The sequence below is a fragment of the Cetorhinus maximus genome, chromosome 20 (assembly GCF_964194155.1).
Source record: "Cetorhinus maximus chromosome 20, sCetMax3.hap1.1, whole genome shotgun sequence".
Lineage (NCBI taxonomy): Eukaryota > Metazoa > Chordata > Chondrichthyes > Lamniformes > Cetorhinidae > Cetorhinus > Cetorhinus maximus.
Window position 1 is genome coordinate 14,645,521 of NC_135898.1, and position 13,562 is coordinate 14,659,082.

General features: G+C 41.0%; 1 protein-coding gene across 50 annotated transcripts in view; it reads left to right on the forward strand.

The window, feature by feature from the left end:
* LOC144694882 (calcium/calmodulin-dependent protein kinase type II subunit beta-like) overlaps positions 1–13,562 on the forward strand; it is a 248,380-nt gene that overhangs the window by 187,493 nt on the left and 47,325 nt on the right. For 25 of the 50 annotated variants that reach the window (XM_078565546.1, XM_078565562.1, XM_078565579.1 and 22 more), the window contains one exon: positions 12,090–12,122. The exons of the other annotated variants lie outside the window; for them this stretch is intronic. In XM_078565546.1, the coding sequence (XP_078421672.1) occupies positions 12,090–12,122 (33 nt within the window). The remainder of the gene's footprint in view (positions 1–12,089; positions 12,123–13,562) is intronic. 50 annotated transcript variants of the gene reach the window in all.

Genomic DNA, 13,562 nt, shown 5'->3' on the forward strand with positions numbered 1-13,562 from the left:
TGTGTCAGTGGAACATGGTTTAGTTTTCCTTCTCTCAATTTGACTTCATTTTCTCTGTGCACCTTCTTTCAAATACTGTAGATTTATGACTGAGCTGTGCCAAACAGCATTTTTCTCTACCATTAATTGGCAAATGTCTTCAGGATTGGAAAGTTAATTGATTCATTGCTCGCTTCTGTGCTGGCAATTGTGACCTGACAGTGAAGTTGGGCAGCAGATGTGAAGGGCATGCTGCGAGTTTGGCCCAAGCAGGTGTTTTCACCCTTGATTGCCAATTTTGCTGAGGTGGAAGGTTCAGAGCGGAAGCAAGAGGCTTCCCCAAAGAGCGGGAAAGATAGGATGAGGGCAAGTCAATTCATGGTGCTCTCATGCCTCAGCTGTTCTGCCTTTCTATTTGTACAAGATTGGCAGGGATGGAGTTTAAAGGTGATAAATTACTTTGTAAAAACCAAATTTGGAGAAGAGTGTACGTAAAAGACAAAGGGGAACACCTCCAAGTGCCTCATTTTAACAACTGTGGATTAATCCCTGGTTTTAAAGGTGTGCAAAATAAATTAATGACACTAATGCTCCGGTGACTGGTTTCAGAGAAGTGTAACGTTAACACAAAATACAGCAACAATCCCATATGGAAGCACAGAGAGAGTCATAAAGGTACACACTGCAACATTCAGGTCCATCCTTACATTCTGCATGAACTATCCTTTACATAAAACCCCTTATTTGAACAAGTCCTTTGGTCATTCATTTTGTTACAATGATTATTTGTTTTTTTCCTTGGAGGTACATGTAGGGGAAAAAAGAAGCTATTAAGGGCATGGTATTGTTCACCTGTGTGGTAGTGTTTTTTACATTCTACCTACAGTCTTGGTTTCTCTCTTGCTTCCTTTCGACAGCACTCTGCCCTGTACTGTCCCCTTCCTTTTATATTTTAGTTTGCTGTTAATCTACCAAGCTGCGCTTTTCTATCCCATCGGTTGGTCTGCTGGAGGGATGATGGGAAAGCCAAGTGGACATTCATTCTGAACCTGTCTAATTGTGTGGTGAGAGTTTCAAGGTGGCCAACGAGCATCTTCGACACCTACAGGGAAGTGCATTTTGCTGTGAAGATTCTTTAGTTGGGAAGGGAGTTTTATAAATAATCAGCTTGCATAGCTAATGCCTCCCTTGGCACTTTGCTGCAGGTTGGGGAAATTGGCATATTTCTGGCGAATTTTCCCTCTCAGCAAGATTGTTGAGAAGGATAGGAATGGCGACAGCAAATAACATAAGTTAGTTTTTAGGAACAGTGCTTTGTTTCCCCCAAATATTGTGGACCAAATGAGTGAGGAAAATTACAGAAGAGAAGGTTTTTAAAAATAGCCAAGGGTCCATTTGACAACAATTGTTCCTAGTACCACTCTGAGAAAGCAACATGTTTACTAATGTTTATTAAGTTATTCAGTGTCTGAGTATAGAATCTTTTTGTATACAGTTATATTCCCCCTCAATCCTCTTCTACCTTCCCAGGTTTCTGTTTTTCGACCAGATGCCAAAAAATCAGAAAGTGAGGGATGAGGGTCTTCAGTTCTGTGGAGAGACTAGAGCAGCTGGAATTGTTCTCCTTGCAGCAGAGAAGATTTGGAGAGAATTTAATACAAGTGCTCAAAATTATGAGATTTTGATAGAGCAAATAAGGAGAAACTGTTTTCACTGGCAGTAGTGTCAGTAAACAGAGGATGCAGATTTCGGAGAATTGGCAAAAGAACCAGAGAGAAAATTAGAATTTTTTTTTTAACGCAGTGAGTTTTGATGATCTGGAATACACTGCCATAAAGAGCGGTGCAAACAGATTCAACAGAATCGAAAGAAAAATAGATATATCATTGAAATGGAAAAAATTGCAATGCTATGGGGAAAGAGCAGGGGATTAATCTTTCCAAGGGCCAGCAAAGGCATTTTGGGCTGACTGACCACATCCTGTGCTGTCAGATTCTATGATGCCTGCTTTTCTGATTTATTCACTTTGTAGCCCCAGCAAATGCCATGACATTGACATTGTGCTTCACTTTGCGTATTGGTCAAATTCAAACAAACATTTACATTTAATTGATTTGTCATTTGTTACAGCATTTGAATTTCATGCCATTATTTGCAGCAGGAAATCAGTTCTGATGCTGGCACATCTGATACCCCAAAGCACTATGCAGTTTGCTACTCAGTGTATAACTTCAGATTGGAAATTGTCACTTTCTTGCTCTTCACACACTGTAGATCCGTGGAATCAAAAACTTAAAATCGCAGGAAATCCTGATGGCTTTTCTTTTGTTTTTGTCATTCATGGTGTGGCAAACACTGAAATCATTGTAAAAAGAATTGTCCAGCTCATTATGCCCCTTCCAGATCTCCAAAACAGCTGCCCACTAAGTTCCATTCTTTGGTCCTTTCCCTATTATCATTCTTGTTCAAATATTTATCCACTTCTCTACTGAAAAATGAATGGTCCTGACAGTATGTGCCCATTGAGCCAACAATTCCAAGTGCACACTGGAAACTGTCCAGCAGACTCCTGAGTTGAAAATTGACAAGTCACTCATCGCACTCCAGTCAACTGCTGATAGTTCCAAGGAATCATTTGTACGAAAAAAAACGGATTATCCAATAACATAAATTCCAAGCAAATAATAAGCAAGGTAGGAATTTACTACACCAGCAACTTGCATTTAAATAACCTCTTCAAAGTCACTTATTTAGTCAAAAATGGACATCAAGTCAAACATAGAGTTACTGGCAGGGATAGCCAAAATCTGTTAGGAGGTGGGTTTTAAGACCATTAAAAGCAGGGAAAGAGTCGTCGTTCAGTTAGAGAAATGCATAACTTAAGCATTGATGGCTGAAGGAATAATCAGTAATGGTGGGAGAAGGGGAGAGGCACAGAAGTCCAGAGTCACAGGGACATTTGTAGTGCTGGAAGAGGTCATGTCAACAGGGATTGGCAAAGCCATGATGAAATTTAAGCATGAGAATTTTAACTCGGCAGCATTGGAGGACTGAGGGCAAGCTGATTTTAAGTGAACAAAGGCTACAGTGGTAGGTCAGTGGAACTTGATGCAGGATAAAATACAGGCAATAGAGCTTTGAAATGAAGCAAAATGGTCAGAACATGGGGCAGAATTTGACGTCCCTGTGGGGGCAGGGGCGGGGCCATAAAATGAGGCGAGCCATTCAAAAGTCCATTGATTTCAGCAGGACCATAAAATCCCACTGATGTAAAATTCCACCCAGGGAAGGAGAAACCAACCAGGAAAGCACTTGAGTGGAGTGTGGTGGTGACAAAGGCATGGATGTGTGTTTCAAGAACAAATGGGCTGAAGCAGGTAATAATATAGAGTTGGAAGAAAGAGGTCCCTGAAATGGAGAGATGAGATGATGTCAGAAGTTAAGCTCGGGTTTGAATAAGATAACAAGGTGTCGAGTAGTCTGGTTCAACCTGAGACAATGGTTGAAGAAGTGGATGGAACTGTGGTGAGGGAACAGGATCCGTGGCAGGAGCCGAAGACTATGGTTTTGATCCAGTGTTTAACTAGGTGGAATCTATGGCTTATCCAACACTGAATGTTGGACAAGCAGAGTGACAACACAGAGGCAGTGGAGAGGTTGTGGGAGATGGTGGCGAGGTAGAACTGGGTGTTGTCAGCATACTATTGAAACTCAGCCCATGTCTTCAGATGATGTCACAAACTGGGAGGAGGCCCAAGAACAGATCAATTTAGTGCTAAAAGTATAAAGTTATCAGTGTAATAAAATTTAGCAACTTGGAAGTAAGAGTAATGATTGTAATGACACCCAGATAGAACTTCAACTTCACAATGAGTGGAAAATGCTGTTATATTGACAAGCCTATGTAAACTTCAGGGAGGAACAGCATGAACTGGCTTCGTACTCAGTTTACTCAACAGCAGCGGCATTGGTTGGTAATTTTTGTAAAGTAGCTTATTCACAATTAAGTGAAATACAGATGTAAGGCAAAGAAGAAACAAGTATTCGTTTGAATCATGTCAGAAAGATGAGGTGGTCTAACTGAATCAGTCACTAAAAGCTCACAAATCCCAATTGAAGAATGTGGCTGAAGCACAGGCAAATTGATTTGTTCACCTAATGGACTGAGAGATTTCAGTTTAGAAAATGTTTTGAGTTGAGCTGACCTGTCACGGATAAAGCCCCACTTCGTGTTCACTAATACAGCTATTTAACTAATGTTGAGAGCCATAGTGAACAATGAACGCTGTTGCCATGTATTCATTGTTCCCATTTACATTTCCCGTGGTGGTGAGCTTCTTTCATCCAGGCAGAGTTTAAACACTGGATCTTGAGGTTGGCAAAGTAATTTTCAGGACCCAATCCAGGCTCCTCGCATGTGTTCTTGAGTCATTTTATGAGGATCATTCCTTTGGGGAAGGTGATTCACCGAGCCAACCAGCTTTCTGCCTGACACAGTGAAGGCAGATAGTTGAGGGAACAGGGAAGGAGGTTGTAGAATTTCTTTCTCAAATGTGCTTAAACTAACTATAGCCCTCATTAATAAAAAAATATTTTAATGCACAAGCTGCAAACAGACTTGAAATCTTATTTAATCGCCTATGTGCAAGATCAGAACCACGACAAGAAGGCTCGGTGGTCGCGGATCTTTTCTTTTGAAGTTAAGGGATCAAAAGCCAGGATGAGGAACTTGAGCTTTGTAGATAGATTGGAGAAATTGGGTTGTTCTCCTTTGAGAAGAGAAGGTCAAGAAGAGATTTGATAGAGGTATTCCAAATCATGAGGGGTCTGGACAGAGTAGATTGGGAGAAATGAAAGGATCAAGAACCAGAAGGCACAGCTTTAAGGTAATTGGCAAAAGAAGCAATGGCAACATGAAGAAACATGCAGAGAATGGTTAGGATCTGGTGTGCACTGTCTGAAAGTGTGGTGGAGGCAGGTTCAATCAAGGCATTCAAAAGGGAATTATATTGTTGACTGAAAAAGAAAAATGTGCAGGGCTGCGGTGGAGTGACACTAAGTACATTGTTCCTTCGTAGGGCTAGCACAGACATGATGGGCTGAATGGCCTCCCGTGCTGTAACTATTCTATCATTCTATGAAAAACAATCCTATTCAGTGAGGCTGTGTCTCATGCCATTGCCACATTTTCTCCAGGTTTTAATTTGACCAATAGTGAATTGAACTTGAGTGAAATAACAAAGGACACATTGGACTTTGGGAAAATGAGATTGTTTGTTACTCATACAGCAATGCATCATTAAAGCCATGAATTTTCATGTTTGACAGAGTTTTGAAAACCCCAAGATATATTCAATCAAGGTTAATTTCCTTCATTCCTTTCTTAAAAAAAATTCTTGAGCGGATTTGTTCAAAGTTATAGCGCCTTTAAATGGAGTGGCGATGACTGAATGAACAGGTTCAATTTGCTTGTGGGCAGACAATCTCAGAAGAATCAGCACTCATGCTTAAAAGGCAGACTACTGACCACAGTTTCCCATCATCCCCTCAAGCAATGTCATATTTAACAATATATTTAGCTAGTTTTATTGTTACAAGCCAATTAAAAATATTGGCTGTCCACAGTAAATTCAACATTCCTTGTCATGGGGCCCCTGGTGATGGTATTTCAGAGCTGTTAGCAGTCATTATTAAAGCGAACTGATATATTGTGGCAGGATTATTCATTCAGGCCTCCTGCACTTATGGACATGGAGTATAAGTAAGGATGAGAAAGCCAATCTGAGGTATAGAATCTAGTTTAGTTTCCTTTAAGTCATTGCAGACCCATTCAGCTTCTTGTCAAAGTAGAATCCTTAAAAATCCTTCCTCTTGAGTTACTCTGCTGAGACTTGGGACTTGTTCGGGCCAATACTTTAAATTAAAACAGCCGTTTCAGGTGCAACCAAGATTTAAAAAGGCAGAAGCATTCGTTGGAAACCTGTTAGAATAATTAGATTGCCCATTGATTGGTTAAAGTCAGGAGATTGAGGTTTGTGTGTAACAACTGTGATAAACAGGAGCAATAGGTTTAAGAGGCAATCACAAAGGCATTTTTTTTGTATAAAATGTAGAAGGAAAACAATACTTCTTGTAAATACTGGCATTAAACATGTCAAGCTGCTTGCCCTGACAATACATTAACTAACTTAACCAAAGGCACAGCCCATAGATACCACCAACTGCTGAGGGTACCTGATTCAGTTTCATATTCTTAACTTGATTTCTACCACATAGGCTCTTGAGGAGATGGTTCTACATCAGAACCATCCAGATCAATGCTCTGGTTCTACTTCCTGGCCCAATCTACCTGCACACACTTGGCCTCCATCCTTGTTGCTGTTATGACTTTTTAAAATTCTCGTTGAAAAGAACTTCTTTCTTCTTTACTCACTATTTTTTAATAGTTTTCTCACTCCACATGCCGTCCATAGCCAAATCAGGAGACTTTTCTCATCCCACATTTCTCACCATGTTGTTCTGTTGTCAGCCCTGGTAGAGTGCAAACCTCAATAAAACCCGCATTACAACAAGATGCAAATCTATATCTAACCTATATTGCAAGATACAAGCCACACCTTGCATCTTTATAGCGCCTTTAACATAGTAATGCCCCAAGGTGTTCATCATCAAACAAAATTTGACTGAGTCACTTAAGGACTGGGGGCAGATGACCAAAAGCTTGATCCAAGAGATTTTATGGTTTCTTATAAGAGGAGAGCGAGATTAAGGGAGTGAACTCCAGAGCTTAGAGGCTTGGTAGCTGAAGGAATGGCCCTCAGTGATGAAGCAGTTAAATCGTGATTGGTCAAGTAGCTAAAGTGGAGAAGCACCGAGATCTCAGAGGGTTATTATCCTGGAGGAGGTTACAGAGATAGGAAAGGCCGAGTCCAAAGAGGGGCTTGTCAACAATGATAATTTTAGAATTAAGGCGTTGCTTAACCAGTAGGTAGTGTGTAAGTCACTGAGCACAGGGGTTATGGGTGAACAGGACTTGATGTGAGTTAGGACACATGAAACAGAGTTTTAGTTGCATTCTCACTAACAGAAAGTAGAACATGGGAGGCCCATATACATTGAGTGAGTCAAATTTGAGCTAACAAAGGCATGGATGAGGGTTTCAGCAGCAGATGAGCTGAAGCAGGAGTGGAATCCAGCAGTATTACAGAGGTGAAAGTAGGAGGTCTTGGTGATGGAGAATATATGGCAGTGGAAGATCAGTTCAAGGTTAAATATGATCCCAAGGCTGTGAACAGCCTGGTTCAACCTCAGACAGTGCCCAGGGAGAAAGATGAAGTCAGAGGTTAGGAATGGAGTTTGTGGTGGTAGCCAAAGACATTAATTTCAGTCATCTTGATGTTTAATTTGAGGAAATTCTGCCTATCCAGTCCTGGCTGTTGGACAAGCATCATAACAAATCATAGCCAGTGGAGGAGTCGAGAGGTGGTGAGATGTTGCTGAGCAGTTTTGAAGTTGTGATTTTTAAAGATGTTATTAAGGGGCAGCATGCAGATAAAACAAAATTGAGGGACAAGTATCGCTCCTTAGGGTAACAGTGCAAGTCTGGATAGAGGAACCATTGCAGGGGATTCTCTGGCTGAATAGGTAGGTGAGTACTGAGCTGAACAGTGCTGGAGAGGAGTTGGAAGAGGATGGTGTATCAACTATCAAAGTTGGCAGATAGGTTGAGAAAGCAGAGACAGTTTACCACAGTCACGTATGATGTCAATTGTTACTTAGTAACACGATAAGCAAAGCCATATTCAACCTACACCAAAGCTTCATTTTCTATGTCACATCTTCCTCCCCCCACTCCACCTGTTGTGAACTTTTCCCACACTAGGAAGGAGACAACAGGGCTGCTGTGAGCCAATGGCTTGAAGCTGTACTTGAGTAATACGAATTGTTTCCCTTCCACCTTATGATTGTCTCGTAGCACAACACCTCGCTCTCAAATGCCCAACTGAGCTTAGAAACTCACTGAAGAATTAAATAGGCAACTGTTAAAGCACACTTTTTTCACAGTCAATACTGTTCTGTTACCATTTTTCTAAGTTGCCATTTTGCTAGCATTGTTGATGTACAGCAGTCTCCAAGGATAGGAAAAGGAGATTTCATTTTACTTGGCCAAATCTAAGCTTCTTAATACCTTTGAATATCTTTTGCCCTTCCATTTTTAGATCCCCTCCTAACTGTGCACATCTAAGGAGCCAGAGGGAGCAGGACCTGCATGTAAGGCCATCACAGTGTGTCATTTCACTCTGTAATGGGTACTCTGGCATATGAGTGCTGCTCAGAGTGACGTGATCTGTTTTCTCTTCCATGCCAGGTTGGGACAGTAGGATGGTGCTCCACATGATCTCCTGAAAGCACAGCACAAAACTGGGAACTAAATCGTGGGGTATTATTTGGTGACGAGTTAATTTCAAAGTAGCTTTTTTTTGTGAAATCTGGCTATTCCAAGTGGGTTTTTTTACTTCTTCCTCAGTTTGAATATTGCTTCACTAAATGCCGACTGTACATGAGGGTCAGTTGGGTGGGGAAGCCAATCCTAAGCACCTACCATTGAAGTGTGCAAGAGTTTCCCAGGCACCAAATCTGAGATTGGGAATTTGGTGTGGAAGATTGAAGCTGTGAACTGAATTCCTACCTGTCAGAGACATTGTTTGTTGGTACCTCAGAATCAGATCTTGAAGCAGAAGTGTACTGTTTGCTCACTCAAAGGGAAGTGTGTCTATTTAAATCATCTTTTGTGAATGGATTTTAGCCCAAGTTTGTCTATTTATAGATTCAAGTTTCAGTTGAGCATATTTAGTGAATCTAAGTGTTCATTCTTTAGATTATACTTTGAAGCTGCAGTGCTGAGTCTGGAGGCTGACTGTTTGGATGGGCATTGGAAGAGGCAAACAGAAACGAAAAGCTCAGCTGGCCGAGCAGAGGGCCCAGAGAAAACAGAGACCAGCGAATTGTGCACCTTCTCAGCCCACTGTCTTCCTCTGAAGCAAATGCGACAGAGACTGCCATGCCAGAGTGGGGCTCCTGAGCCACACCAGGTGATGCTCAACACAGCTCACCTCCATGGCGCAAACCATCGTCTTACGTGATGGAAGGCTGCCACCAGCTAACTCAGTGTGAGCACAGCCAAAAAAGAACTAAAACCTGTTTTGTTTCAAGAAGCAAAATGATCTCATAATAATCTTTGGGGTATGAAGTATTTAGAAACAAACCGGATTGTTGTTAAAACAGGTTTGGAGACCTTATGTGTAGAACTCAGGACAACATGCTTCCTTCCTTTTATGAGCCAGCTGTGGCTGCCAACACGCCGATCTATCGGTGCTGAGTGAGGAGTCGATTGTTGGGCTGTGCCTCAACTGGAAAACTTGCAGGATTTGTTGGGATGGATGGAGAATGGAGCTGTAGCCCATGCTAGACAAACATGGAACAGCAAATGCTAAGTCAGTAACTCGGGACGTTGATTCCTTGCTTAGGGTGAAAACAAAGAATAGTGTCAATCTTAAAAAGTATCCATTACTTTTTAGAGATAAAATATTGCTTGCATACCAATGTAACCTGCAAACCAAACATTGAAGGAGTTAGCTGGGTCAAGGTGTTAACAGCTTTGAAATACTAAAGTTCGGTCCATTTGAAAGACTTGTACAAGGTTATAGGGGCTTTTAAACTCCTCCTTTTGTTTTTTTTTCCTTTTATTTGAACTGTAAATGGGTAGAATGTTCAAAGACCACATTAATGCAAATCTAAAGTACTGTCACTGGATGCAAAAGAGAAAATGATGGGTTCTATTCTTCAATGCTGCCACACTTTTTGGTAAGCAGAAGCAAATCAAATTGATCAAAAAACGTACTTAGTACACTCCAGAAATAAGATAGAAAATGTGTTGTATAATCCTTTTTTTTTAAATTGCGCTTTAGGAAAGAAGAAAGGTAGTGTGTCCCACCTGGCTCTCACCCAGGAGGTCTGGGCCCACGAGACCTGAACCCTGCCCGATGCTTCAAACTGCCCATCTCAATTGAGAGAATTCTGGCACCTTCCCTATGGGTACCACATCCAGTGTTCCACAAGGTGGTGGGTGAAGGAAGGTTGGCCGAGGTCGGACAAGAGGACAAATGAGCCGTCCTTGCTGTTTTCTTCTACTCGCTTGGGAATGGGTCTGTGAGGCACCAGCCTTCCTCCCGGGCAAGCTGGGTAGGATTGAGCGCGAGTGGCAAATGTCGAACAGGAAATAGGAGAAGAGAAAATGGTCAAATTAAAAAGGAAATGATTTAATTTCAGAAAAAAATTATCCCATTTAGAAACATTTTTTGAGTTTGGTTGGGGGGTGGATGTGGCTGGTGGGAAGAGAGGGTTAAAAAATGACCATCAGTGATGTCTCACATAAAATGCATGATCGAAAATAGCTCAACCAATGTCATAGTTTATACCAAAGTGTATGCATGTTCACAACTCTTCCTTTGAGCATTCTACCTGAGTATGGAATGAGCCCTTTCACCAGTACAGACACACTGTTAATGGCTCCTGCGTGGAGTTGCCTCAAATTTTGAATTCACAATGCAAGATTTCTCTTCCCTGTGAAAGTATTAGATTTGGTGTGAAGCATTTTGCAGGGAATTTACTCAACTTGAAATGTTATCAAAAAAGAGCACCTGAATTTAAAATAAACCTTTCAACACGTTATCTTCCATAAAGATTGATTTTAAATCTACTGGGCTGATGAAAGGGTGGTAAAAGCTATTTTTAGTTCCATTCTTTGATTAATTGTAATTTATGCTACAAAGCTGCAGCATCCCTTTTGTTATTAACACTGAATAGTTTAAAGAATGATGTTCTAGACTCTCCATTTGCCATTCCTATCACAACATGAATCCTGGCCACATTGTTAGAGATCCAGGCCAAAATCTGATTTATTGGACTGGATAATTGCATGAGCTGCTCTAAAAGATCAGCAGTGTTAGCACAGACCGGGACTGCATTCAATTTGATCAGGTTACTCCCCCCATGGAAGCCCACAGGTACCCGATTATAGCATCCAATTGTCTCTGGGAAGACTTTTTCTTTGCTACCTTACCAGTAGGCCATTCTCAAAATGCAGACAGGAAATAGATTTGTTATCCATTGAACAGACAGAGCCTTTGATGGGGAATAACAAACAATTAGACTTGGCCAAGCAATTTGGTTAACATACTGGTCTTAGTCATAGGACTTAGCAGAAGTAGACTCTTTTGCCCTTCGAGCTTGCACCAACCACCTGTCACAACTTTAGTTTTTTGGCCATATTTACTCACTCTCTCCTTTCCCCATTCTCATCCCATTGTTGCATGTGTTTTTTCTTTGTCAGGGTCTCCATTTCAAACCTGGTTTGTCTCTTTTTTTCAATTTCAGTCACTGCCCTCACCTGTCAAAAAGGACAATGGTGGAGCTTAAACTGTAAATTTCAACAATGGCCACTGGAAGAATTCTGCTTTCCTGCCACTCATTTCTTCAATCCCTGTCTCCGCCTCTTGACTAATTAATTCAAACACTTCACATCTTAATAAAAGGACAAACACAGAGTGAAAGTCTAAAATGAGAGACTGTCAAAAACCTAAGCATAGGTCTCCTTGGTTGAACATGCAACACATTTTCTCCAGTGACTAAGTAGATTGGAGGTGCAAGATCTGTAAACAAAGTTCTGGATCTCCATCCCATTCCTGCATAGGAATAAAGCTGTCCCAGAGTAAGCAGACATTGGAAAACCTTCCTACTCAGCCAGGGTCCATAGCATTCACTGGATCGATGTTATGTTTTTGTACCTTTAAAGTGTAGCCTGAGCCTCTGAGAAAGGGATACTGCAGCTCAGCACTTGTGTCTTTAAGTCATATGATTTGCAATTTTTTCAGGATTTCAAGGCATTTTGTTTTCTTGACAATGTCCTTTTAAAAACATTGACCCTGAGAATTAGTCTTCAGGATTGTGTACCTGATTCTGGACCTGGTGTTAGGAAATGTGCCACATGTGCAACAAGTCACAATTTCTTGTTCTTTTTTTTTCTTTTTCTCGTGTTGGTCTCTATTCAGAAAAGGAAGTCAAGTTCCAGTGTTCAATTAATGGTGAGGACCCTTTTGAAATTTCAATTCACTTCACGTTAATCTTACTTCTTCTTTTCCCCCCCTATCTTCTCTGCCAGGAGGTGCCAGCCATCTGTGTGTGCTTACAGCTTTTCATTACTTAAATCCCCATCAGAATAGAAAATACTGAAACCTGTGCATGTTGACAACGGTTAGGGATCCATCTTGGTAAATAGCATTGAACTGATCTAACGCTTCCTTTCTCTCTCTCTCTCTTGCTCCCTTCTCTTTCTCCATTTGCTTCTCCTTGCAAGATTCAATAATACAGTTTGTGGATCACTGTTGGACTTAGCAGAATTAAAACTTCTCCAGTTAGATGATTCAACCAATTGCAAGTAATCAAAGCAGCAGCCAAGCGATTAGATTCTCTCCTTTTCTAACCTTTTGTGTTTATGTATTAACGTTTGATCTCACGTATGGATCTATTATTGTGAATGAATGGGCAATAACTGTAAAGCAGGAAAGAATTATCAAAAGCATTCGACATATGGCATGTGATGAGGATTGTCGCATAAGATTATTCTTCAGTCATCAACTGTACAGCCATAATCCAGCCCTCTACAAAAATGCAGTTCTAAATTTGCTAAACATTCATAGAAATGCCAAAAAATGTCCCTCTCGATCAGATCAAAAAGAGAGACTTGTGTTTATATTGTGCTTTTCACAACCTCAAGATGTTCCAAAGCATTTTACAGCCAATGAAGTACTTTTGAAGTATAGTAATTGTTGTAATGTAAGAAAACACAGAAGCCAATATGCGCACTGCAAGCTCCCACAAATAGCAATGTGTCAATTAATGACAGATAATATGTTTTAGTTATGTTGGTTGAGGGATAAAGTGTGTCCAAGACCCTGGAGGGGTTCTCCACTGTTGCTCTTCAAAATAGTGCTGTGACATCTTTTATGTGTACCTTTCGGGCAGATGTGGCCTCAGTTTAATTACTCATGCAGAAAGACTAAAATCATGAACACTTATACCCACCCCGCCTCAGTCAGAGCTTTGAGCTTTTGACATGACATAGAGACCATACACCAAAGTTCCATCTATTTGTAGTCTCTGTTCTTGCCTTTGCATTTCCAGTAACCATGCTGTATTGCTCTCTCAGGCTAATCCTTGACAGAAAACCTCTCACATTACAGTAGTCAGGCTGAATCCTGGTTTTGGCCTCTCTCGAATAGTGTCATGGGACTCCTTAATATCCACCTGAGCAGGAAGCAAAGACCGACATTCTTGATGTCTCCTCCAATAATGTAGCACTACTTTCTAGATTATGCTCAACAAAAGGAGTGGGGCTCAAAGCCACTGGCTTCTGAGCTGAAGGCTTTGAGACACTCTGAAGTAATCTGATCATTTGAAAAATTAAGACTTCCCTGTAACTGTCAACTAATGTAGTTCATTTTGTCGCAAAGCACTGAGTTCTT